Below are 23,917 nucleotides of genomic sequence, written 5' to 3' on the forward strand. Positions count from 1 at the left end.
CGGCACTTGTCCACTGCTGCTTCCAGCGAGCCGGAAAGATGAGGAAACCAGTGCAAGCACCTTTCCCTTACAGCCATGTGCCAACCAAGTGGAGGCTTCGCATCTCACTCCTTTTAGTGATAGCTTTCTCTAGCTCCATTCTCATTCTCCCGGCCAAGAGGTACAAAACGTTTAGCCAGTTCCTCTTCTGCAAGCATCTCCTGACAGCCTTCAAGCCAAATTCCAAGCTGCTGGCAAAACTTTGGCAGTTTTGGCAGTCGCTCGCAGCTGCAGAGGCCCGTTGCTCTCTGATACCCTCGCTTGTCTGGCTGTAGTAATAATCTATAGTTATATATACTAACCTATATTATATAGTAAAAACCTAGTCATAAATTTCCTAGGAACTGCATTTTTTTGTGAGCATCCCATTTGCAGTTAGGTAACCAGGACAGGAAAACACACACAGGATCCCCAGGAGTCTGTTTTCTGCATGCTCCCCAGTTTTACAGCATTGAGCCTCAGCCCCTGAGTGATCACACCACATCACCTCCTGGGTCGAGCTGCAGTCCGACTCCTATAGCCGGAGCGATAACTCTCACCAGAACAGCCCCATGCACACGTGCGGTCGGCTCCCGAGCCCGCTCGGCACCAAGAATAGCCCTCACGCTGTCGCAACACTTGTGTCTGCGCGTGGGTGCCAGGCGTCATGGCGTGTCAGCAAGCGCAATATTTCTGCTCGCGGTTCCTCGCAGCTAGCGGTGTGATTTCTGCACGGGGAAGTTAACGCTTCCCACGCAGAGCAGCTCAGCCTCGCCGGTGGCTCAAAGGCTGGGATTTAGAGTCCTCCGGTGACGAGAAGGCCTGAGATGCTGCCGTCTAGCCTGCCAGCAGCTGTACCAATAGCTACAGCGAGGTGCCCAAGCCACAGTCGCTCATCTCCTGGCCAGCCTGCACCATTTTGGAGCCCAGGGCTGTCATTAATGCTGCAGTTTGTCACGTGCAAGGAGTGAAGCACCTCTGCTGAGCTTGGCAACCAGCACCCTGCCCCAGCCTCTCAATTTTGGGCATAAGCTACCAAGAGGGACGCGATGGGAAGGGGAGCTGGCACTTAGGCGTTGCAGGTGCCAAGGAACACGGGATCAGGGGGGTTTCCCTGGCCACGGAGCAGCTCGGTACTGCATGCTGCACACCCTGGTCGGCTCACCTCTGCGGGAGGCTCGGCTAGGCACTAGTACCGTCTCAGCACTGCACCATGCGTCCAGACAACATTTTCCCTTCCCAGCCCAGGCTGGGAGCGCTCAGGCTCCAGCTGCACCCCTTGAGCCGCACGGGAGTTCGTACCTGCTCTGGGGGGTACTCCCATGGGAAGGCAGTTCCGGGGGCTGTCTTCTCACCCCAGTTCTCGGAGGGATCCATTTATTGGAAGATTCTGATAACAAAAAATAAATATATAGTCTGAGCAAAGCTAGCAGTAGTAACTACATTAACTAGAGCTACAAACAGCCTCTGCTATGTCTTGGTGCCAGTTCTCCCCTCCTGGACTTCATTTGGCACCTTACATATTAGGAGGACAAATTAGAATTTCATGCATATTTCATGTACACTTAATCACTTGGCAAAGAGCAAAACTCTTCCCCATTAAGTGGAATTTATACTAAATGCTGTTTCCGTTAGGCATGAGGCATTGCCCATTCATAGGCTAAACTGGCTCCCAGGGAGGGGTTTCCCTCGTTAGGGGAGGTGGGGGACCCTGTGACAGTGGGCTCCTGCCAAATGAGCCTCATTCCAGTGAGCGAGGAGGGGTTACTTCTGTTGGGAATAACAACAGCTTTATTGCAAAGCTATTTCACAGAAAACATCCTGGGTCAAGGGAGCATCGGGTGCTGTTCACCCAAAGCACGAGGCAGCACCTCTGCCTGGAGAGCAAAGACTCGAGGTCCCATTTGCTGCTTCTTTCAGCCATTTGAGTCCCCACAAAGCTCAGAGGGGCCGTTGCAGGGCTGCTCAGCCATGGGCTGTGGTCTCCTACACTGGGAACTAGTAGAGACAAAGGTGTGAGGCTCCTAAACCTGAGACGCTGCTGCACGAACCCTTCCCAGAGGACTTACATTGTAAGGCATCCTTCTAGTGGCTTCTCTTCCTTTACACCTCTTAGTAAGACACGCTCTAGCAGGCTTTAGCTACTCCCAAACTTTCTGCTGAGCGCAGCCCTACAGCACTTCTTGCTGCTCTTCCTCCCTCCTGCCAGGGAAGCAAACCATGTTTGTGCCCAGTTGGGCCTTTATATAGCAGCTCTGCCCTAATTAGGCTGCCTGGGTCACATGGCTCCTAACGAGTGACAAGGCTCAGCTGGCTCCTTTGAGCCCAAACACGGTGCCCCTGGTCTTTGGGTTTCACTGCACTTCCCAGGGCTCCCTGCCCTAGGAAGGGGTCTCCCTGGGGATCACTGTCTCTCTCAGCCCTCGGGAAGAAAGTTGTAGGTGTGTATTGCTGAGGTTAAAGCGAGGTGCAGGTAGGAGCCTCTGGAGGCTTTTCTGGTTTTGAAACTGTCCTAGTGTTGGATTTCTTGCAGAAATAGGAAATGCAAAGTGCTACTGAAATTGCCATGGAGGTAGTGACAAGCCACTCTTGGCCGAGGGGAGCCAGGGAGGGTGCGCGCAGGGGAGGTTGGCACATCTGGACTTTGGCTTTCCTTGGGGGAGCAGACAAATCTCCCTTTGGAGGGCCTTTCCTGGGGAAGGGAAGATTTGCCTGGGCAGGATTGCTCGCTTCTGTCTCTGAATGCGCAACTATGGGCTCCCCCTCCCTTTCAACAAAAACTCCTGACAGGCTAATACAGGCTAATACACCTTGGCCCTTTTTTGGCAACCTCAGCCTGGGCGCAGCTGGGAACCCCAAAAAGCTGCCCCCAAAATAACTGATATAGATGTAGGAGATTTTGATGGGGTTATTCTGCTTTTAAAGGAGGGGAGGGTGACTGGGAGCGCAGAGCTGCTCTGGATTTCAGACCCGAGGCTGTACGTCGGCTGTCTCAGTGGGCATCAGCAGTTCCTTCTTCTCCGCCCTGTTTCCCTGCATCCTCAAACAGCGTCACTGCTTTTTTTTCCAGTGGGCATACAAGGCTACCGCTGGCCTGCTTTGTGCCTGATGCTGCTGCCTGACCTCAATCTGTGCCGTGTTTGTTATCCGGACACTCTGGTGTGGTGTGCCCAGCGGGGGGGGTCTCTGCCTGGGCAGGCGGGGGTGCAGCTGGGAATACTGGTCCTGGGGACCGCTTGCCACCCCCCCACCAGCTTTTGAATCTTTTTTTTTTTTCCCCTTGCATGAGCCTATTGCATAAGACGGATTTGTGGGCTTCTGTTTCATTTGCCCTCTCCTTTCCAGGATAAAGACCTTGTCTTTCCCAGCATTTTATTTGGCTGTCACTGGCAAAGGCTAAACCAGCCCCCTCCCCCCTGGCGGCACTCCACCAATCTTGAGGTCGGCGGGAGCCACAGTATCAGGCCTAAAAAGGGCTTAGCCCTGTATTTTTACAGCTCCCCAAGGCCATGAGCCGGGGTGACGGTGGTGTGTGGGGTCTCGGACAAAACTAACCACCCCTTTAGGTACGTGAATTTTGCCAACGTGTTCATGAGAGATGCTGCTTTACGTGGAGCAGCTGCTGGTTTGCTTAGCTGTGCTTTAAACAGGGGGGCTTTAAATGAGACTGCAGGGGGAGGTGAGGTGAAGGCACAGCAACCTTGGAAAATGGTGAAGGAAAGATAAAGCCCTTAGTGCCCAGCCAACAGCCGTGGGCCATCCCGTTGCATTTTAGCACGCCAGGCTGGAGCTGAGCACACCCACAGCCCCTCCGAGGTCTGAAGAGCCAGACACATGGTACCGCTCTGCAGTTTGCCTTCTGGGCTGGTTAACTGCTGCCCCTGGTTTGAGTGAGTTTCCTCAAAGTCTGTGTATTTCTGAGGATTGGTGGCTCAGGACACCCTTTTCCTTGGTGTTGCAGGTCAGCCTCAACGACTCCCACAATCAGATGGTCGTTCACTGGGCGGGAGAGAAGAGCAACGTGATCGTGGCCTTGGCCAGAGACAGCCTGTCTTTGCTGGGACCCAAAAACAGCGACGTAAGTAACGCGTCCCACCGCTGCTGCAGGGAGCCCGCCCTACCGCTGTGTCCTGCAGGATGGTGGCAGCTGCTGAAGCACAGCCTGCCTTTCTCTCGTGTGCTGGGAGGGCGAAAGAAAGGCCTGTGAGTCTGAGTTCAGAGGTACAACAAAAAAAATTGATATCCTCTGTGTTGCCCCACCGCTTTGAGCCCTGACACGCTGGCTCGGGCAGTCTCTAAGGCTTCCCCCCCCTTTATAGCTTTCTGAGTTTTTACCAAATCTGTCAGAAGGGAGCCCAGAGCTTTGCACTCCTCACGCCGGGGATTCTCCTTTGCAGGTTTACGTGTCTTATGACTACGGGAAGAGTTTTAAGAAGATTTCCGAGAGGTTCAGTTTCGGTGGGGGCAACAGCAGCGAGGTGGCCATCGCCCAGTTCTACCACAGCCCGGCCGACAACAAGAGGGTGAGCAGGACGTGGCAGCCAGCCCCAGCGGGGTTCCCTCACAGGGCAACGCTTCTTCATCGCTAGCATCACTACAGAGACATCTATTTATTGAGGCTTTATCTATACCAAGGTCACCTTTCTCCCAGCTGAAGCCCTCCTAGGGTGAGGGGAGATACCCTTGCCCTGTAGCAGCTGAAGCTGCCACTTGCCATCATGCCTGTAGGTATTCTTCCTCTCCAAAGCCAGGCCGGGGCAACTGGCTGTGCGATCACTCGACCCACATCCGTGGGTCACGCTGAAAACCTGCCTTTGCACAGGGCAAGCGCTCACGTGGGCCTTTCTGCTGCAGCAGCGGGGCACCAGGGGACTGAAGGCATTTTTACACGGTTCTCCTGCTTCTGGGAAATGCCCCTTGAGCCATCCCAGGGATCGCTGGGGCAGAGGCAGGACGTGCTGGATGAGCTGCTGTGCCTCCTGTAAGGCTCTGCGGTGCTCAGGAGCATCAGAGGGTAGTGGAAGAGGGGGTGGCTGGGGCAAGCAAATTCTCCTCCAGCATTTGCCCTCCCAAAGGAGGACATGTGCCTTTGTTACTGCTAGCCTGAGCTCTGCTCTGACCTCCTGCAGACTGACCACCTTCTTTCCTTCTTCCTTGTTGCTCCCTCTCTTTCCAGTATATCTTTGTGGACGCCTTCGTCCCATACCTCTGGATCACCACCGACTTCTGCAACCATATTCAGGGCTTTTCAATTCCCTTCAGAGCAGCAGACCTCCTCCTGCATGGCAGCAACCCCAACCTCCTGTTGGGCTTTGACAGGTCTCATCCTAAAAAACAGGTGAGCACTTCTGCTTGGACGAGAGGACCAGTGTCCTGCCTCTACACTGCTGTGGTGTTCCCCTGACCCATTATGTGCCCCACAGCCCTTTCGACGTGCCAAGAACCACCCTGACTCCTGGGTTCGTGCTTTGACCATCTGGGGTGTCTGATCTTTGATTACTGTATGCAGAGCTGTCCCACATTGGCCAGGACACCCCCTTCCCTACAAGTCAGTCTGGTTTCTGATCTCTGGAGCCTCAAGGATTTAGAACCCGCAGGATGGCTGCCTTAGACGCTTCCTTTCCCTTTTCCTTTGTTTGTGCTGGTCCTTTATCCGTGCTGTGCCCGAGTGTATCGATCTGCCCAACTATTGCGGTTGTAGCTCGCCACAGAGCGCTGGCAGCTGAGGCAGGACTGACCTCTGCAGTGCTTCACATGGACATGTGGTTGGGCTTTGGGTCTTGCATAACAAATTGTATCTTGAAAACAAGTGCTACTTTTTTACCCCTGGAGCTGCTGGGTAAAGTTTGTAAATAATTACAGCACCTTCAGATAAACACAGGCAGCGTAAGCAAAACCTGGGGGTGAAACAGCCATCCCCCAACACGTGAATGGGGACAGTCGAGCCGGGTTCGTGCACAGCCCGTGGTGGTGTTTTGAGTCGGGTCGTAGCAGGGCGTGTGCTGGGCACTGCCGATGCCTCCCCGGGGGCACAGGGCTGGCCAGGAGCGGTACCTTCCCTGGGCAGGCTGCCGGACTGACTCGAGACTGGAGTCTGGCTGGCTATATCCATGTACCTGCAGAAAAGAGGCAAAACTTGCAGCTCAGGTGCTACCACAGTGCTTGGAAAAAACAAGCAGGTTTCCGGGACACGGTCCCTTCTAGGGACGGGATCTGCAGAGAGGCTGACGTGCCTGCGGGCTGGTGTGTTTATCGCTGCTGCTTTCGTTGGCGCAATAAAAGATGCTATCTCTCTTCTCGACCTTTGCCTTACCAATGCCTGCAGATCTGCAGCAACACATGTCACTGTGCTTGGGGTTGTAACGGCCTCCGAGGAGGAGACAGCTCTGCCCAGATAATTACCCTTGCTATCGCGCTCCATGAGTACATTAGAACAAGTTATTTTTATTTCAGAGGTAGTGTAAAACCAGGGGAATGAACAGACAGTAGAAAATCCTTCTGGTAGGAGTCTAAAGTGCAAGTTTTTCTTGTTGGGGTTATTCTCCTGCAGCTAGAAAGATTGCTGTTGCTTTGGATAGCTGCCATGTAAAGAGAAGTCATCAAAGTAGTTCAGTTTTATGATGGATGCGCGTCCATCCTGCCTTTGCTGCTTGAAGTCGGGCATCTTGAAGGACTGGGCCTGTCCAGTCCTGGGCCAGATGCACAGGCCCTCTGTCATCTCTCACATTTGTCATTGCAGCTTTGGAAATCGGATGATTTTGGCCAGACGTGGATAATGATTCAGGAACACGTGAAGTCTTTTTCTTGGTACGTATCACACCTGCGTGTTACATGCAGCTCCTCTCTTCTCTCACTCTTCACTTCTTGCCACCCTGTGCAAACCAAGCACCCGGGTACCAAAGCGTGCTCTGGCTCCAGCCCCTGCTCCCCTCGCCCAGCAGAGACCCCATGCCGAGGGGATGTGGCTCCGCGGTGTGACGGGAGAAAGCCACTGATGCGGGCACACGAGGGTGCTCCACGTTCCTGCCGGTTCTTGCACACCCACCCCATCTCTTGAAAGGGCTCTGCCCCTTGGTACTCGCTGCCTTCTGCGTTGCTCTGTGAGTGCAGAAATAACACCACCACCATCTTTTTTTTTCTTCCCAGGGGAGTCGAGCCCTACGATAAGCCCGACACAGTGTACATCGAGCGGCACGAGCCTTCTGGGGCTTCGACTGTCATTCGCAGCACCGACTTCTTTCAAAGCAGAGAAAATAAAGAAATAATCCTGGAAGATGTCGAAGACTTCCAGCTCAGGGACAAATACATGTTTGCAACAAAGTCTGTGGTAAGTATCATGCGAGCGATTCACCGCTGCGAGTGATGGCTGATGCTGCGGTACGGTACTGCCACGGCTGCAGCGGGCAGCGGCTGTGCCTTCAGCTGGCACCTGTGTCCAAAGCACGGCCAGAGCCTTCAGACCTCATGTTTGGCATGTGGCCGCTCAGGCTGCCTGCAGCTGCCTTCCCTGCCTGACCCTGAGCTGCCGTGGGCAAAGCAACACCCACTGGTGCCGCTCTCCTAGCAGGGCTGGGAGCGGCCGCGTTTCTGTACGCCGGCCTTCAGCAGCCCAGGCAGAAGTAGGTCAGCCTGCGAAGGGCTGGGATCCGGGAAAAGCCGTCGGATGCCTGGGAAGGCCAGCGAGGCGGGGGACGGTGGGGTGGGGGTGGCAGGGGAAGGGGGGATGTGGCTCAGCAGCTCGGGGGTTAGGAGGCAGCTTGTCAGAGAGGATTACCGTCAAACGTGGACTGGGTCCAAGTAGCCTAACGGGCTCCAGCCTGGAAAGAAAGCTGGATTTTTGGTTTGTTTTCCTAGGAAAAGAGGATGCAGGTAAGCGAAAGCCAGGGTCCTTCTGTGCTTTTTTGCAGCTGTTGGTTGTTTTCAGACAAACCTGAAAGAATGCTAGAAAGCATCTGTGCTTTCTTTGAGAGCGAGTCCTTTCTAGATGATCAGAGACACGACACCGGAGGGGTAGAGTCCTATTCCTTCTAGAATTTAAGGAGCAGTTTTCCTTTCAGAAGATGCTAGTGTTGCTTTCCTCCTCTGCTGCAGCCACCGAGTCTGTTTTAATGAGCAACCTTTGCCATTTAGGGGTGACTCCTTGCAAAACCACATAGGGTTTCCTAGGCAGTGAGCAGCGCGTGTGTCCCCTCTGGCCACCTGAGCGGCCACAGTGGTGTCTGATGCTGTAGGAGACGTGTTTGCAGAGCACTTTCAGTTTCTCTGGAGTCTCTCTTGCAGGTAGTACAGCCTGCAACTCTTAGGGCCCATCCCCTTGGCACTATGCCTCATCTGAAGCCTGCTGTGGTTTGCAGAAGATTTTATCTAGGCTTGCTGGTGGTGCTGGGTGAAACACGGAGGATGGTCTGTGCCTCTGTGGAGAAGCCACCAGGCTTGGGGGGCAGCATCTGGAAAGCATGAGGCGGGTTTGAGTCGGGACCTTTCCAAGCGTGAACTCAATTTGGGGCTTCTTCGGAATTGTTTCTGCTTCTGGAGGGCTCAGGGGTCACAGGGGCCACCATCACACTTTCTCCTGCAGCTCTGATGACTGATGTTATACTAAACAATATTAAAATCACTGTGTTCCATGCCGAGGCAAAGACTGATGGGAAACAGAGACGGGGAGGGAGGCCAGCCTGGCTGCAAACTCCCGATTTGGAAATTATATCCCCAGATCTGGAACTGGGCACTTGCATCAAACCCCAGCCATGGCAGAAGCGGTGCTGGGGAGAGGACAGGCAGGGTGGGAGAGGTGCCCAGGGCTCTGACTTCTGCTCCTTTCTGCGGGAGGTACGGTTGCTTAGTAATGCCGAGCCTGGGAAAATCAGGCCGCTTATTTTTGGAGCCTAAATCTGGGTTTAGGTTCTTGCTGTTGGCTTCCCATATGAAGTAGGTTGCCCCCACCTCTTTGCTTTTTTGGCTTTGTGCTGCTGCCTTCCGTTTTGTCCAAATTGTTAAAAATAGGAAGGAAAGGACAGACTGCTTTGCAGAAAGAAGAGGAATTAAACCCAGCCTCCTTACCTTGCTGGGCACGGGCTGTAGCAACATAAAGCATGGTCAGGGAGCGCTGCTCCCCACCGCCAGCCCCAGGGCAGGCAGCTGCCAGGCTTTGCCTGCATGCAGCGAAGGTGAAGTCGCAGCCACACGGTTCATGGATTTGCCCCAGTCTGCCTTTTGGCCACTGCTGGAGACGAGGGTGCTTTTGGGGGCGAGAGCTACTGCTAACGTGTCCCTCTGCTCTGCCGCAGCGTTCGCATGGCAGCTCGCAGCCACCTTCGGTCCAGCTCTGGGTGTCCTTCAACCGCAAGCCGATGCGCGTGGCACAGTTCGTAACCAAGCACCCAATTAAGGTAAGCTGTGGTTCCTGAGAAGGCCTCCTCTCTCCTTCCTTCGCCAAGGACGCCTTCAGATGTCAACAGCAGTTTTCTGCGTTTCGCTGGGCACTGTGGGAGTCGGAGCTGGGAAGGGACCTCGGATGACCCTGCTCGAGGGTGGTTAGATTAGAAAAAAGCTCATGTTAGGATGATCTTACAGTTTACAGGGTGGTACTTCATTCTAGCAATTTGTGCCTGTGGAGAAACACAGGAATATGTATTGTCTGGAAGCCTCCAGCTTCCTCCAGCGCTGGTGATGGAAGCTGGTGGCAAAGCCCAGATACCCAGAGAGGGGCTGATCATCTCGGTGTTCTGTGCTTTGGCATGGCCCGGAGCATCCGTCTTCTCTGCAGGCAGAGGAAGCCCCGGGGACAACCAGGGTTTGCAAAGAGTCTGTGATCCGTGAAGCAGACGCACTGTGGTGTCCCCAGGCTGGCAGGGACGGAGGAGAGCCCGAGAAGTGCGCTGGGCGTTTGGCGGAGCAGCAGGGCACACTCGTGGCTGCAGGTCACCCCCAGCCTCAGCAGGGTCCAGGCAGAGGGAGGTCTGGCACCGATGGGGCTCAGCACCCAGCGCTGCTTTGGGGGACTTTGCCAGTGGGTTGTGCGAGGCAGAGGGTGAAGGATAGCGATAGGAGGAGAAACACAAAAGAAAAAGGAGCAGGAAGATACCTGCTTGCCAAGTGGAAAAAGTACAAACAGGTGGAGGGAAGAGTTAACTTTCAGCTAGCTAAAAGGAAATGCTAAACCAGCCTGTACTTAAACCCTGCTTGTGTACCCACGTCTGAAGCCTGCTCATGTGTCATTTACATCCCAAAGGAATATTATGTTGCTGATGCCTCAGAGGACCAGGTATTTGTGTGTGTCAGCCACGATAACAACCGTACCAACCTCTACATCTCGGAGGCAGAAGGCCTGAAGTTCTCCCTGTCTTTAGAAAACGTGCTCTACTACAGCCCAGGAGGAGCTGGAAGTGACACCTTGGTCAGGTAACATGGGATGCACCTAATGGCCTGTGGTATACGAGAACATTGTCCAAAGCCTTTGTAGTTTTTGGCTGTGTTTGATCAAAGCACCGCCCTGATCCCCTGGTTTGACAGTACTCCACTCTCCAGAGCCAGGGAGGCTGCGATCCGTGGATCTAACCTTTGTATCTCCTCGCAGGTATTTTGCCAACGAGCCCTTTGCGGACTTCCACCGCGTTGAAGGTGTGCGGGGCGTCTACATCGCCACCCTGATCAACGGCTCCTTCAGCGAGGAGAACATGCGCTCCGTCATCACCTTTGACAAGGGGGGCACCTGGGAGCTGCTGCAGCCCCCGGCGCAGACACGCTACGGCGAGCAGATAGACTGCGAGGTACCACAGGGCGGGAAGGGGCGGGGGGCGACCACGGGAGAAGCCCTGGTGAAAGAGGCTGAAACGGCAGTCCTGCCGCGAGGGAGTCCCTCCTCGCCTTTCCAAGCGGAGAGGGCTGGACCCGGCGGTGAGGGCATAGGCAAGTGTGGGACGAAGCATTAATGCCGCTGTGTTTTGCTTTCCCAGTTCTCTCAGGGCTGCTCTCTCCACCTGGCCCAGCGCCTGAGCCAGCTGCTTAACTTCCAGCTGCGTAGGATGCCCATTCTCTCCAAGGAGTCGGCGCCGGGATTGATCATCGCCACCGGTACCGATCCCCTTCCCGCAGCCACGCAGGGGCTCGGGGCGTGTTGTTGTCGGGACACGAAGAGCTTGGCAGCGTCTAGGTGTATATACAGGTTACCAAAAGACGATTAAACTGTGCGTCTTGCTGTCCCTTCTCCGGTGCAGTCCCCGTACGGTCGTTACAGTGGGTGTATTTCACTGCAGCGGGGCAACATGGGACAACTTGCCCACTCTATTCTGATCTGCTTTTCTGCTGCTACCCACGTGAAAGGTTCCTTGAACACACAGAACTTCCTGTTTGTCTCGCTCTTTCACTGAAGAAAACATTTACACGTTTTGTTTGATCGTGTTTCTAACCATAGCTTTTTCCCCAGCTGCTTGTAACAGTCTTTAAGATGTTTGGTTTTGAAGAGATTAGTTTATAGTGCAAGGAGTCAGCTTCTCAATCGTTGTCATTTTGCTCGCAGATAAAAATAGTTTAGAGGTGTCAGACTTCGTTTTAAGTAATTGCTTTGCATTCCTCGAATAGAATGATTTTTCCTCTTCTCCTAGGCTCCGTTGGCAAGAACATGGCAAGGAAAACCAATGTCTATGTCTCGAGCAGTGCTGGAGCAAGGTGGAGAGAGGTAAGGCTGCTCTTTTTCTTACCAGCTCAGGCAAGGCAGTGGTGCAGCAGGTAGAATAGTGGCAGCAATGTAGATAAGTGACGTGCAGCCTTCGGGTGTCGAAGGTGACCTGCGTGTACGCGTGCAGGAGCTGTAGCTGGAAGATGCTGAATGTCTTTAGATGAAGGACCCAGCGTGGATTGGCATGGAGGTGAGCCTCATGGTGAAGGCGGTGGGTTCAAATGCAGGAGACCTCCTGCCTCTATTTCTTTTCTTCAGCTGGCAGGACTTGCCCCTGGCATGGGCCATCTGGCCCCTTTAGATAGGACTGACAGCCAGGACTTTGTATGTGAGAGCGTCTGGGGAGGCTCCGGCATCTTCCAGAAAAATGAGATGTTACCCTCGGTTTACGGGGAGTTTGATGCTGTTTACTAAGTGGGTGTTCTGGTCTGCAGCAGTATTTGTGGTCTGCCTGTGCATTCCACTGCGAGTGTAATATGGTTTTCCAACATCTGCAAGCTATTTAATCCCATGAATTAAACGGCCTCCTTTTCCTCCCGTAAGTGCCATGCGGTCTGGGTTAAGGTCTGGGCAGCGGCAGTGGGGACACGCCGCAGGTCTGGCTGCTCCAGAGCCAACTGTGGTGCAGAGGCTGCCCTGGATGAGAGTGGTTACCTCCAAAATGCAGCTGGGGAGTGGCCCGGGGGACCCTCCGTTTCTCCCTGCTGGAGCCTTGCGGCAAAACAGGAGCGCTCACGGCCAGGGAGGCTTTTGGGTGCCAGCCTCCCCTGGCTCTCGGGCAGGTTTGCCTGGAAGCACAATTCAAACACACTGAGGAAGCGTCGACCCGCGGTTGACAACACCGAGCTCCTGACTTATCCGGGCCCTTTGTATCGCGAGCAGAGGTGCAGAACGACCCCGCAGCGTAGTTCCTCAGCTGAGCAGCACAGCGCCGCGCCTTGCTCTGGGCTTTGGCAAGCAGCAGGCTGGAAGGCTCGTTGCTCTCCGGATCGCTGGTGCGGTCTCACAGCGCAGAAGAGAAGGAAATAATGTGTTCAGTGCCCTGCGCGAGGACATCCCTCAGCGCGTTAGCGCGTACTGTGAGCGGAGTCAGGCACCTACACGCTCTCCATTTTCATCCTGGGCTCCGCTGGGCTCCCCGGGTAGGAAAGCAAAGGTGATTTTGTGTTGGCAGTCACTAGAGCTGGAGGTGAGCGTGAAATACAAGTTTATTTCTACGGGGTGGATTTTTACACGCCATGGCCCCATTTCTCTTTGAGCATTCCAAAAACCTTACAGCTTGAAATCCAACCTCGGAAGGCCTCGCAGACATGACAAAGAGATGCAGGCGGAGAGGGGGAGCGATCAACTCTGGCCCCATGTGCTGGCACTTTGTCCATTAGTTCTTTCCCAATGCACAGCACGGGAGGAGGAGAGTTCGAAACACAGTGCTGCTCTTAGACAGCTATACATTTAGGGAAATGGAGCTGGCTGCTCTTGACAGCAGATGTTGGCCCATAAACACTTGAATCTCTGGCACCGCCAGACACTTGCCTCAGCCCAGGCGACCTGAAACATTAGTACGGGTCAGGCAAGGTTTCTGACGAAGCATGCTTTCCAGCCAAGCTTTTCCCTTAATTTGGCACAGCTCCGATGCACCCCTCAGCACTGTTTCTCTTCCAGGCACTGTCTGGTCCCCACTATTACACCTGGGGTGACCACGGGGGCATTCTCGTGGCCATCGCACAAGGCACCGAGACCGACCAGCTCAAGTAAGTGGCTGGGCAGGGGGATTGCCTCTGGTGCTTGGGCTGGGAGGAGTGCCCTGCAGTGGGCTGCACCCTCCGCTGGCAGCTCTCCCAGTCCGCTTTCTCCAGGTACAGCACAAATGAAGGGGAAACCTGGAAAACATTCACTTTCTCGGAGAAGCCGGTGTTTGTGTACGGCCTGCTGACCGAGCCCGGGGAGAAAAGCACCATATTCACCATCTTCGGCTCGTACAAAGAGAACGGCCACAGCTGGCTGATACTGCAGATCAACACCACTGACGTGCTGGGTAAGGGGACGGGCGACGGAGCCATCACCGATGTTGGCTTGTGCAGGTGGGAGAGCCATCCTGCCCCCACCCCACGGCTTTGCAGGTCACACGCTAAGAAGCCCTCACCCGAACCCAGCCGGTCCCCACACCGTACAGCCTGCCCTGGGCATTCCTGTGGGTGCAAGTTGGATTTTGCCATACCATCTCCTGGGCTCTGGGAGCGAGGAGGGGGCATGGGAGAGGTTTTTGGTAGCTCAGATCAACCTGGAGATCGCAGGCTACGCACCAAACTATTTAGTCATCTAAGGCTCTCAGATTCCCACTGAGGAGCGTGGGGAGTTGAGTGCCTAAATACAAATTGAGCTTGGAGAAAACCTTTGTTGCTCTTGCCCTCTGTCCTGTTCTCCAAAAGAGACCCCAGAGAGATGCCCTCAAGTCCCGTCAGCAGCAGACCCCACTGTCCCAGCCATCCCGTGGGAGCTGGGGGAGAGAGGGCATCGCTTGCGGGGACTGCACAGGCTGCAGGACCATGGTCTGCATGCGGGTGCCCTGTCCCTCGTGTCTTGTGGCTGCTGAAGGCACTCGCTTTCCCTGTGCTCTCCCCATAACCCCTCCCTCCTCGCTCAGGGATTTGTTGAAAAGGAAAGAGGAAAAAAAACCTTCTGAAGGCTTGTGCCTATGAATGTTTTATAAGCTGCTTCAGCTTTGATTGTGAGGCAGCGTTTTAATCAAAGAGCAGTTAAACCCAGCAGAGAAATTTGCTTGACTAAAATTTATAACCGATTCCCTTGACGTTTTGTTAGAAACAGATATGTTTGGTAACCAGAATGACTTCATTTAAATGAGGCATCCCAAATTCACTGTCACCGCGACGGAGCTGCTTGGTGCCTCCTGTCACCGCGTGCCGCGGCTCGCTCTGAGCCAAAATGCTTTCTGCTTCGCCTTGTCTTTCGGGCCGGGGCTCGAGCCTCGTGACTGGGGGGAGACTGCTCATTTAGTGCCAGAGGAGGGTGGGGAGAGGGAAGGGGCAATGGGGACATTATCGTGGTGCATGGGTGGATGCCAGCGCACCTGCCCTCGCTCCGAGCATTCTGGGTCTCAATGCCACGGTGCCACTGGCCGTGGCGAGAAGCTGAGGTTAACGCAGCCTCCTCAGAGGCAGGGCTGGCTGCTTGGAGCCCCCCCCCGAGAGGTCTTGTGCACCTCCTCTGAGAGCAGGGCTCTCTGCCTGTCCCCAGAGTGCAACGCAGTGCTGGCGCAGGACATGGTACTGCGCTTCGCGCATCCGTGGCACACAGTGGCAGCAGCGGCCGAGGGGCGCTTGTGGCTCTCTTGCTCTTAAACCCTCGGTCTGGGTTGCAGCAAGGGCTGCGCCTTTCTTTACCCCAAGCTTGTTGCATCTCTTAGGGGTTCCCTGCACTGAGAACGACTACAAGCTGTGGTCACCCTCCGATGAGCGAGGCAATGAATGCTTACTGGGGCATAAAACCATTTTCAAAAGGAGGACTCCTCATGCGACCTGTTTCAATGGGGAAGATTTTGACAGGCCTGTCATGGTCTCCAACTGCTCTTGTACAAGGGAAGACTTTGAATGGTAAATACCAATTAATTTCTTTTAGTCTGGATTGTAAGTCTGAGATAAATATCTGTGACCAATCGCTCAAAGTAAACAAACATCCAATTTACTTAGCTCTTTGTATCGCTGCTTGATTTTATAGCAGAGGGAACTAAATAGACTGAAAACATCCTTTCATTAATAATGGGGCATGAGACTTAATTAATGTCTTTAGAGCCTTTCGGGAGCCTCTGAAAGTTCTATAGAAGAGGAAAGTATTGTTAATCCATCACCTTCTTTCAAACAATGATGGACAATTGCCCATCACGTACAGAGATCCTCCACTAAAACACTTAGAGACCCTTTAGCTGCAGGGATGCAACTGGCCCTGCTGTATCATTTTTATCTGCGATTTGCACACTACTGACACCGCACAGCTCTCAGGATTAGGAGACGCTCTGGCAAACTGATGCAAACGTTTGGAGTGAGTAGGTGAACTGTGTTTCAGGGACTGGACTTTCAGCAGAGCTCACAGCCAGACCTCTGGAGTGCCCAGTACACACAGTTAAGAACAGGGGTTCAGACCTGCCTGTCAAATGCCAAGACAGAGACTGGAAAGGAGTCTGCCTTGTCACGAGCAGACTGGGAACAGGGCTGGTGGGATCTCATTCCTGCCTCAGAATCGCAGCCCTGGGTTCCCTGCAAAATCAGACTGATATAACCTCTTCCAGGGCGTTTTCCAAAGAGCAGATGCAGTATAACTCCCATTTCACTGAAAGGAAAAGCCAAGATGCAGACCAGTGACCTACGCAGCTAGCAGGAGAACTGGGGCTTGCAGCCAGATTTTTCAGGCACACTGGCTCGGCTGTGCCTTGCTGCCTCACCCACCCTAGACTGCCTGGCCACTGGCAGGCTTATTTGCAAAACGGTCTTGAAACGTCCTGGAGACAGAAGCTGTCTGGCTGTAAGATATTACTGTGCAGCTAATACCGATAATAAATGAATGGACTTTTGAGATACTTCAGCTCCTAAACACTTCCGTGCAAAAATAGAGGAATAATAGTATAGCATGGCTGCATTTTTTCCTTCTCCCCCTTCCCTCCTTACATCTTTCTTCTCCTTGCAGTGATTTTGGCTTTAAACTGAGCGATGACTTATCGTTAGAAGCTTGTGTCCCTGACCCTGAATTCGCTGGGAAACCGTACGACCCGCCAGTCCCTTGTCCTGTTGGCTCGACTTACAGGAAGACTCGAGGGTATGTGTTGTGCTTGAGAGGGGAACCTGATCTTCCAAATGCTGAGATTTATCCTATTGGTGATTAAAAACCCACAAAAAAACCCCAAAACGCCACACAAATGCCCCATGAGCAGCAGTAAACAAATTGTGTGTTTGTACATACGTTGCAACTGAGCACTGCTGCTTATTCTAGCTGCACATGACAGTGTGTTAACAGTTTCCATGAAGTAAACTGCTTGCCTGTATGTGTTGCAGCTACCGGAAGATTTCTGGGGACACTTGTACAGGTGGAGACATCGAGTCGCGGCTCGAAGGGGAGCTGGTACCGTGCCCGCTAGCTGGTGAGTATGTGCAGGATTGCTGTGGGCACAAGGGCTTCATTCATAAAACCTTTAGCTGGTGCCCGAGGGACCACGCACAAATTCCCAGAGGTCTCTTGGACAAAACCTATGACACAGGAGCTCAAATGCCTCGGTGGGTTACAAATCCATCATCTCCTGTCCTGTCCAGGGCCCAGGGAGCTTCTGAAGGACCTGCTCAGGAGCAGCTTCAGCCTGGGTTCAGAGCCCTTTCTGCTCCTGAAGTCTCAGGAGGCTGAAGCCCTCAAAGCAGGCTGCAGGCAGGAACCCTCTTACCCTGGTCACGTCCTTGCTGTAGCAGGCTTGAACCCAACCAGAAAGACAGGAGTTGGACCAAAGATACTACATTCTGCAGAAACCCTTGGGAAGGTACCACCCTGAGACAGGCCACCGTACACACTGGGACGATGACTATTTGGGGCCAGAGCAGGGCAGACGCTGCCCTTCAGTCCTCGTGCCTGTGCCCACCAGACTTCACCTCCCTCCTTTTCTCCTCTCAGACATATGAGGCACTGAAACGGTCTCTTGCCCCCGTACTGCCAAAGTTATTTGCATTCTGCTCATTACAGCTTTAATTTAATCTGCCGTCACGAGCTGTGTGATTAGCATGCCGCCGCGCAGCGGCTCCAGAGTGAGCCCGAGATGGGAAGAGGCTTGTGTAAGGGATGGGGCAGCTGAGCCGGCGCTGTGGGCAGGGTGAGCCCGGGGCCACGGCTGAGTGGAGTCACAGGGCTGCAGAGCAGCCAGCCCTGCCAGCGTGAGGTTTCCCTGCACCGTCCTAAGATTTTTCAGGCTGCAGAAGATATTCCAGGTGCAAAAAGGCCCAACGGGCACGTGGGGAAGCGTTCTCTCTGCTGGAATTCAAGCCAATGCCATACTCAGTTTTCCTCCTCATTCGGAGCGTGACATGTTATTCACCCCTCGAGCCCTCTTGAGCTATTTGGAGAGCTGTGTTAGTCATGCTGAGAAGGGCCCTGCTGACAGAAAAATAAACCTGCCGTCCCCACCGGGCTGGGCTTTGAAGTGCCGTGTTCCCAGAGTATTTGCTGATGCTCTTCAGCTACGTGTTGGCTCGTACCATGGTAACACTTTCATATACTGTATCTGTTTTGTATCTCCGTATAATCTCATTAGCGATGCACAGCCAGAGTTACTTACTGACATTAGCTTTACTCATTAATAGCATTATTGGACTTTACTGGTAGTGTGCTAATGCCCGGGAGACTTTGTCCCGGACCAGGATCCCATTACGCTCGATTCCGTGCAAATTAGAAACAAAACCCGCTCTGGGACATTTACCGCGGTGCCGATGTCCCCTAGGACTCGCAGATTTACATCACTCCCACCTTTTTTATGAGATTTTCGAGGAACAGGAGATCAGTATTTTGTTTCTAATTGGCGGCACACTAACGTGGGAAGGAAGGGGTCACGACGGTTTTTGCTGTCCTTACCTCCTCCTTCAGCCCCTGGAACAAACAACGGCCGCAGTGTGTTCCCGGGCACGAGCGCGCGGGACCTGCGTAAGGCTATTAGCGCGTTCTCATTAACCTGATCCCGCTGAGACAAAGGCCCTTTGCCTCTGTTACGCTGAGGTGCTAAAACGTGCAGGCAGGGGCAAGACAAAATACCTGGTATTTTCTTTTTGCCCCTCGAGTAGTGTAAAGTGGCCAGAGGCGTCTAAACAAGGCACTCCCTGTTCTTGCAGAGGAGAATGAGTTCATTCTCTACGCCACCCGCTACTCCATCCACCGCTACGACCTCGCCTCCGGCGTCAGCGAGGAGCTGCCGCTGGCTGGGCTGCGAGGGGCCGTCGCCCTGGACTTCGACTACGACCACAACTGCTTGTACTGGGCAGATGTCACTCTTGACATTATACAGGTGAGTCGCGGGGCAGAGAGGCTGCCGCGGTCTCTGCCATCGCTCCTCGCACCGTGGGAGGGTGTTCCATACACACCCTGAAGTACAAATGTTTATCTTGGGTACTCCTCTCTGAGCTGTCTGTTATGGCTTACCGCGCTCGCCTTGAGCAAGCGGAAGTTCCTTGTCTTCTGATATCATTATACTATTATATTCTGAAAAAATTCTGGTATTTTTTTCAGCGTCTTTGTCTCAATGGCAGCTCTGGACAAGAAATAATCATAAGCACCGGGCTGGAAACGGTGGAAGCTTTGGCCTTTGAACCTCTGAGTCGGTTGCTGTACTGGGTCAATGCTGGGATTCCCAAAATTGAGGTATGGCTGTGCCCGCCCGTGCTACAGAGAGGTGATTTTGAGGTAGCTGGACCCTAAGTTGGCTGCTGCCCTGACGTCTCATTCCTGGTGGGGCATTACTGAACGCTGACCCTCAGTCCCGCATGCCACTTCATGGGATCTAAACACTAACAGGGTAGGAGAACATTGAGCCCTGCGTACTTAAACCGAGGTCGGTTTGTGAGGCTGAATCGCGCAGCAGAAACGGGGGAAAAAAGCAACACCCTTGTGCAGCACGCGCAGCCAGAGCAGGGTCCAGACAGGGCGCCGTGGCAGCCAGCTGCTCGCTCAGTCACACGGAAACGTCAGTAAATACACCGACCTGTTCTCTTGTATCACCTGCCTTACCGTAACTGCTCCCCGTGCCCACGGCAGCTGTTTTGTTAGGGAGCAGTGATTACCCACCGCAGATTTCTTGTAGCTTTCACCAGTGCGATTGCCCTCTGCACTGCCGGCAGTAAACGCACCCTTCCCTGGTTTTGGTTACAACTCTAGGTTGCCAATCCCGACGGAGACCTGCGACTCACCGTCCTCAATTCCTCCATACTTGAACGACCCAGAGCCCTCGCTCTGGTTCCCCGAGACGGGTAAGGAAGGAAGCATTGCAAGTAGTTGGGTGCCTTAGTATTCCCCTGGGGAACTGAGCAGGTGCTGCCCCTCCTGCGTTGTAAGAGGCGAGGGAGGGGAGAGCGCTGCACGGATGGCTTTCCAAGGCTCGGCCCTGAAGGCAGCACTGGGGGAATGGGAGCAACGGCAGGGGTACAGCTCACAGTCCTGCCCCGTGGAGCCCACTCTTGCCATCGTGTGCCCAACGAAGGCGCCAGCTGCCTCAGAGCAGAGGTCACAAACTGGTTTTTTTTTGTTCCATTGAACTGCTGTTTTCCTACCCGTACATACCCACTAGTAAATAACTTTTCTTGCCAGTAAAACTGGTCTGGTCAGTGGGGAAAGCTGCAGTGATGCATGAGAAACTGAACTGCGCTCAAATTCAAGAGCCAAATGCAAGTTACATCTTTCTGAGCACAGTTTTGCTGTGCTGCAAACGTCACACTTACAAACCTGAGCTGTCTTCAGCGTACGTGCTACAGCAGAGCAGTTCAGGGCAAGGTACCTTACAGCTGCACTCGCACCGTGGATCCTGCAGCTAAATAAGCCTGTGCTGCTTGTAGATCTGCCAGTGGCGTTCATTGGAATTGCAAAGAGCTCCCTTTCCAAAGGCATGTCTTGTGAGAGACGTGGAATGTGAAGTGTTCAACCCTCTGCTGCTTAACCTCTTTCCTTTGGATGAGCTGTTTGTTATTTTTTCAAGCAACCTCTCTGCCTGTTGTCAGGTTGATGTTCTGGACAGACTGGGGAGACTCCAGAGCTGGCATTTACAGAAGTGACATGGACGGGTCGTCGGCCAGCTGCATCGTTTCAGAGGGTGTGCGGTGGCCAAATGGCATTTCTGTGGATGACCACTGGATCTACTGGACTGAAGCCTATATGGACAGGATCGAGAGGGTCGATTTCAACGGGCTGCAGAGATCTGTGATCCTGGACAGCCTCCCTCACCCCTACGCTATTGCTGTATTTAAGGTACGTAGAGGTGGCTCCTTTCCCATCAGTATATGCGTTTCCATAGCATACACACTCGGAGGTGGTTGTGCGTATAGGGTGGGCAGCGGAAGAGCGCTGAGCGCGCTGGATTCGGGGGGTGGGAGGTGGCGTGACGCTTGCTCTATTTCTGCTCCTGGCATGTTCCCACACACCCCTGCAACAAGCCAGCAGGTGCACTTGAAACCGGGACCAACATCCAAGAGCCATGCCGGTTTCCCAGGCAGCTGCCCTGCGCTGTCTTCCCCACACTTTGCCACTCAGCAGATGTGACTGCTGCTTCCATTCCTGCTCGAGTCCCAGCTCAGGTCTTCCTCATCTTCCTCCCCTTGCGTCAGGGTGACTTTGCTCTCTTGATTGCCTGGCTCATCCGGGCTTCTAGGGCAGCTCAGTGCAGATATCTGCTGACAAGCGGGGCCCCAGCAGCAGTGCTCCTTGTGCTAAGAGCAAAGCCTGTGTTTCAGAATGAGATCTACTGGAATGACTGGTCACAGCTGAGTATTTTCAGAGCATCCAAAAACAGCGGCTCAAAGATGGAGGTCTTAGTCGGCCGATTAAATGGGATCATGGATATGAAAATCTTTTACAGAGGAAAGACAACAGGTAATTGCGTGAGCGTGCAGATGATCTTTCCTGCTATTCAGGAGTGTGTTCATCTCCCGTTTCCACAGGTTCCCAGGCCACCGCGCCATCCCAGCTCACATTTCATGAGCCTGAATATATCCCCGTTCCTGCAGGGTTCAAAGCACTCAGGCGCTGTCACAGGGAATGTGTTTTGGGAGCGGTGCGCCTGGCTTCTTGGCTGCCAGGAGATACTCCCCATCCCTTTGTAGTTTAGGTCACAGGCTATGGCCTCTCCATGCAAAGTGCTGTATGGGCCAAAAAAATATAGGGTCTCAGAGCTGCACCAACTTTGTCCTCCACTTAGTTGTCCATCTAGGCTGTGATAAGGTAGTAGCAGCTCCTGCGTGATGAATGCGCTGAAGGAATTGGCTTCATTTTCAGATAAGTAGAAGACCAGCAAAGGGCTTTGCCAGCCAGCAGCCTGCAAGAGACTGGGAGGACCTTTAAGGGCCTCAGTCTCCCTGCAGGAGGTGGCCCTGTGCGTTTCTAAGCCCAGCCTCAGCACTCGGCACTGCAGAGCTGTCTCCTTACAGGGGTCTGAACCCAAAGTCTGGGATGGCAGGTGAAACTGGTGTCTCCAGACCTCTGTCCTGACAATGTCCCCTTCCCTGCTGCTCTCACGCCAGGGGAGAACGCCTGCATCAGCAAGCCCTGCAGCCTGCTCTGCCTGCCCAAGTCGAACAACGGCAGGAGCTGCAAGTGCCCCGAGGGGGTGTCCAGCACCCTGCTGCCCACAGGGGAGGTGAAGTGCGACTGTCCTCACGGCTATGTCATGAAGAACAACACTTGCATAAAGGAAGGTAAAACCACACTTGGTTCTTGCCACTGTTTTATGTTGAGAGGAGGCTTCTGCCATTGGAAGAGGTCGGCACGACCTTTCCACTGCCCTGTGGGTGAGGAGGAGTACAGCCTGTCTTCTAAAAGCACAGCATCATGCCTCGTGCCAGCTTGTTTTTGTTTTCCCTTTTGCACCAGAAAACACGTGTCTGCCGAACCAGTACAGATGCTTCAATGGGAACTGCATAAACAGCATTTGGCAGTGTGACAACGACAATGACTGCGGGGACATGAGCGATGAGAAGAACTGCCGTAAGTGTCCTGCGGTGGCATTCGCCCGTCCAAATTTAGATGTCTGCTGTGTCGGCGTTGCACCTGAGCCCATGGTCTGCACTCCCTTCATAGTTCTGGAGAGCAAGAGGTGCTCTGGGGGTGCGACTCATCTCCTCCTTTGGTCGACATCTGAAGCCGGTCAGATGAGTTGTGTCCTGCAAGGGCCAATATTTCTCCCTTGACCAGCTTGGGTGTAAATGTCTAAAATTTGGGGAGACTGATACCAGCTCTCATGTGAGGGCATGTTTGTCTCTTGCAGTAATTGTCTTCTGAGGCCAATTGAGGGCACAGCCAATGCCAAGGGAAAGAGCGCAGATAGAAAGTGACTTTCTGTCTGCGTCGTGCGGACACAGGCCTCTTGTTGAGCTAATAATTCAAGTTCATACAATAAAGGTGGAGATCACCTTTTTGAGTAAAATCAGGGACTGCCATTAGGGAGGGGCAGACGTTCCACAGCTTTGCAGTGCCTGAAGGGTTTGGATTGGAGCGCTGTGGAAGAAGAGCCGAGTTTAAAGTTAGGAATCAGTGGAGGACGAGGTGTTCCTGGAGAGATGCTATTCATGCCCGTTTTGTTCTGATAAGGAGCGTATTTTCAGGCCAACACTGAGATACCGGTCAGCAGAGTCCAAGTTTGAGTTCGCTGCCTGGCACCAGGTGAGGGAAGGCCTCTGTGGGTACCCGTTCCTCTGCACGGGGCCACCAGTTTGGTACAGGGATGCTGCCTTGGATAGCAATGCTCATGCCCAGCTTTTCCCTGCCTTTGGCTGCTGTGTCTCATCCCACCACCTGCGGTTTCAAGACCCCTTTGTGAGGAGCAGGCAGCTCTACAGCCTTGGCTTTCATGCTCCCTGGCAGGGAGGCACTGCCCCTGGCTCCGGAGTGGACATGGCAGTGGCAGGAGCTCCAGCTCTGACCCCCAGCCAGCCAGCTAACCCTTCTCTGCTCTGCTTTACGCAAAGTGCCCAATAATGATGTTAAAATACAGCAACAGTAACTCAGGCTGCATTGAGCAAAGCTCGCAGGGTGCTGTCCCTCTCCCTTCACTTCCCTGCACCGTGTACAAGCACTCAGACAGCAGAAGGAGTTTTCTAACCACCACCTTCTCCTCCTTCTCCTCTCCCTCCCTGCTGCGTTAGCCACCACTGTGTGTGACACCGAGACCCAGTTCCGCTGCCAGGGCTCGGGGACCTGCATCCCACTGTCCTACAAATGTGACCTGGAGGACGACTGCGGGGATAACAGCGATGAAAGCCACTGCGGTGAGTGCCCTCGCTCAAACCTCCTTCCCTGTTCCTGCGCAAGGGCGGAAAGCTCAGCAGTGTTTTGGGGCAGGGTGCGACTCATAGATGCTGTAAGGCTTCGCTAGATCCCCCTGTTTGTCGCGGCTAACAGCCACCTCCTCCCATCGTTTACTGGATTCTGGGAAACGAGGGACAGGAGAAGAGAGTGAGGCCATGCACTGGTTCTCCCCCCTCT

At 53.8% G+C, this 23,917-nt stretch overlaps 1 protein-coding gene across 1 annotated transcript in view; it reads left to right on the forward strand.

Annotated features, from left to right (window-relative positions):
- The first annotated feature begins 3,991 nt into the window (after window positions 1–3,991).
- The window catches only part of SORL1 (sortilin related receptor 1), a 38,395-nt gene continuing 18,469 nt past the window's right edge, over window positions 3,992–23,917 (forward strand). Inside the window, exons 1-23 of the mRNA XM_009991721.2 lie at window positions 3,992–4,096; window positions 4,416–4,541; window positions 5,195–5,356; window positions 6,758–6,825; window positions 7,165–7,345; window positions 9,306–9,407; window positions 10,250–10,419; window positions 10,595–10,787; window positions 10,974–11,091; window positions 11,622–11,695; window positions 13,358–13,446; window positions 13,552–13,730; window positions 15,120–15,306; window positions 16,394–16,522; window positions 16,759–16,844; window positions 18,568–18,740; window positions 18,962–19,093; window positions 19,607–19,698; window positions 20,443–20,689; window positions 21,172–21,310; window positions 21,958–22,131; window positions 22,307–22,420; window positions 23,578–23,700. Of these exons, the coding sequence (XP_009990023.2) occupies window positions 4,007–4,096; window positions 4,416–4,541; window positions 5,195–5,356; window positions 6,758–6,825; window positions 7,165–7,345; window positions 9,306–9,407; window positions 10,250–10,419; window positions 10,595–10,787; window positions 10,974–11,091; window positions 11,622–11,695; window positions 13,358–13,446; window positions 13,552–13,730; window positions 15,120–15,306; window positions 16,394–16,522; window positions 16,759–16,844; window positions 18,568–18,740; window positions 18,962–19,093; window positions 19,607–19,698; window positions 20,443–20,689; window positions 21,172–21,310; window positions 21,958–22,131; window positions 22,307–22,420; window positions 23,578–23,700 (3,148 nt within the window). The 5' untranslated portion in view covers window positions 3,992–4,006. The remainder of the gene's footprint in view (window positions 4,097–4,415; window positions 4,542–5,194; window positions 5,357–6,757; window positions 6,826–7,164; window positions 7,346–9,305; window positions 9,408–10,249; window positions 10,420–10,594; window positions 10,788–10,973; window positions 11,092–11,621; window positions 11,696–13,357; window positions 13,447–13,551; window positions 13,731–15,119; window positions 15,307–16,393; window positions 16,523–16,758; window positions 16,845–18,567; window positions 18,741–18,961; window positions 19,094–19,606; window positions 19,699–20,442; window positions 20,690–21,171; window positions 21,311–21,957; window positions 22,132–22,306; window positions 22,421–23,577; window positions 23,701–23,917) is intronic.

This window comes from Tauraco erythrolophus, chromosome 26 (genome assembly GCF_009769465.1).
Source record: "Tauraco erythrolophus isolate bTauEry1 chromosome 26, bTauEry1.pri, whole genome shotgun sequence".
Taxonomy (NCBI): Eukaryota; Metazoa; Chordata; class Aves; order Musophagiformes; family Musophagidae; genus Tauraco; species Tauraco erythrolophus.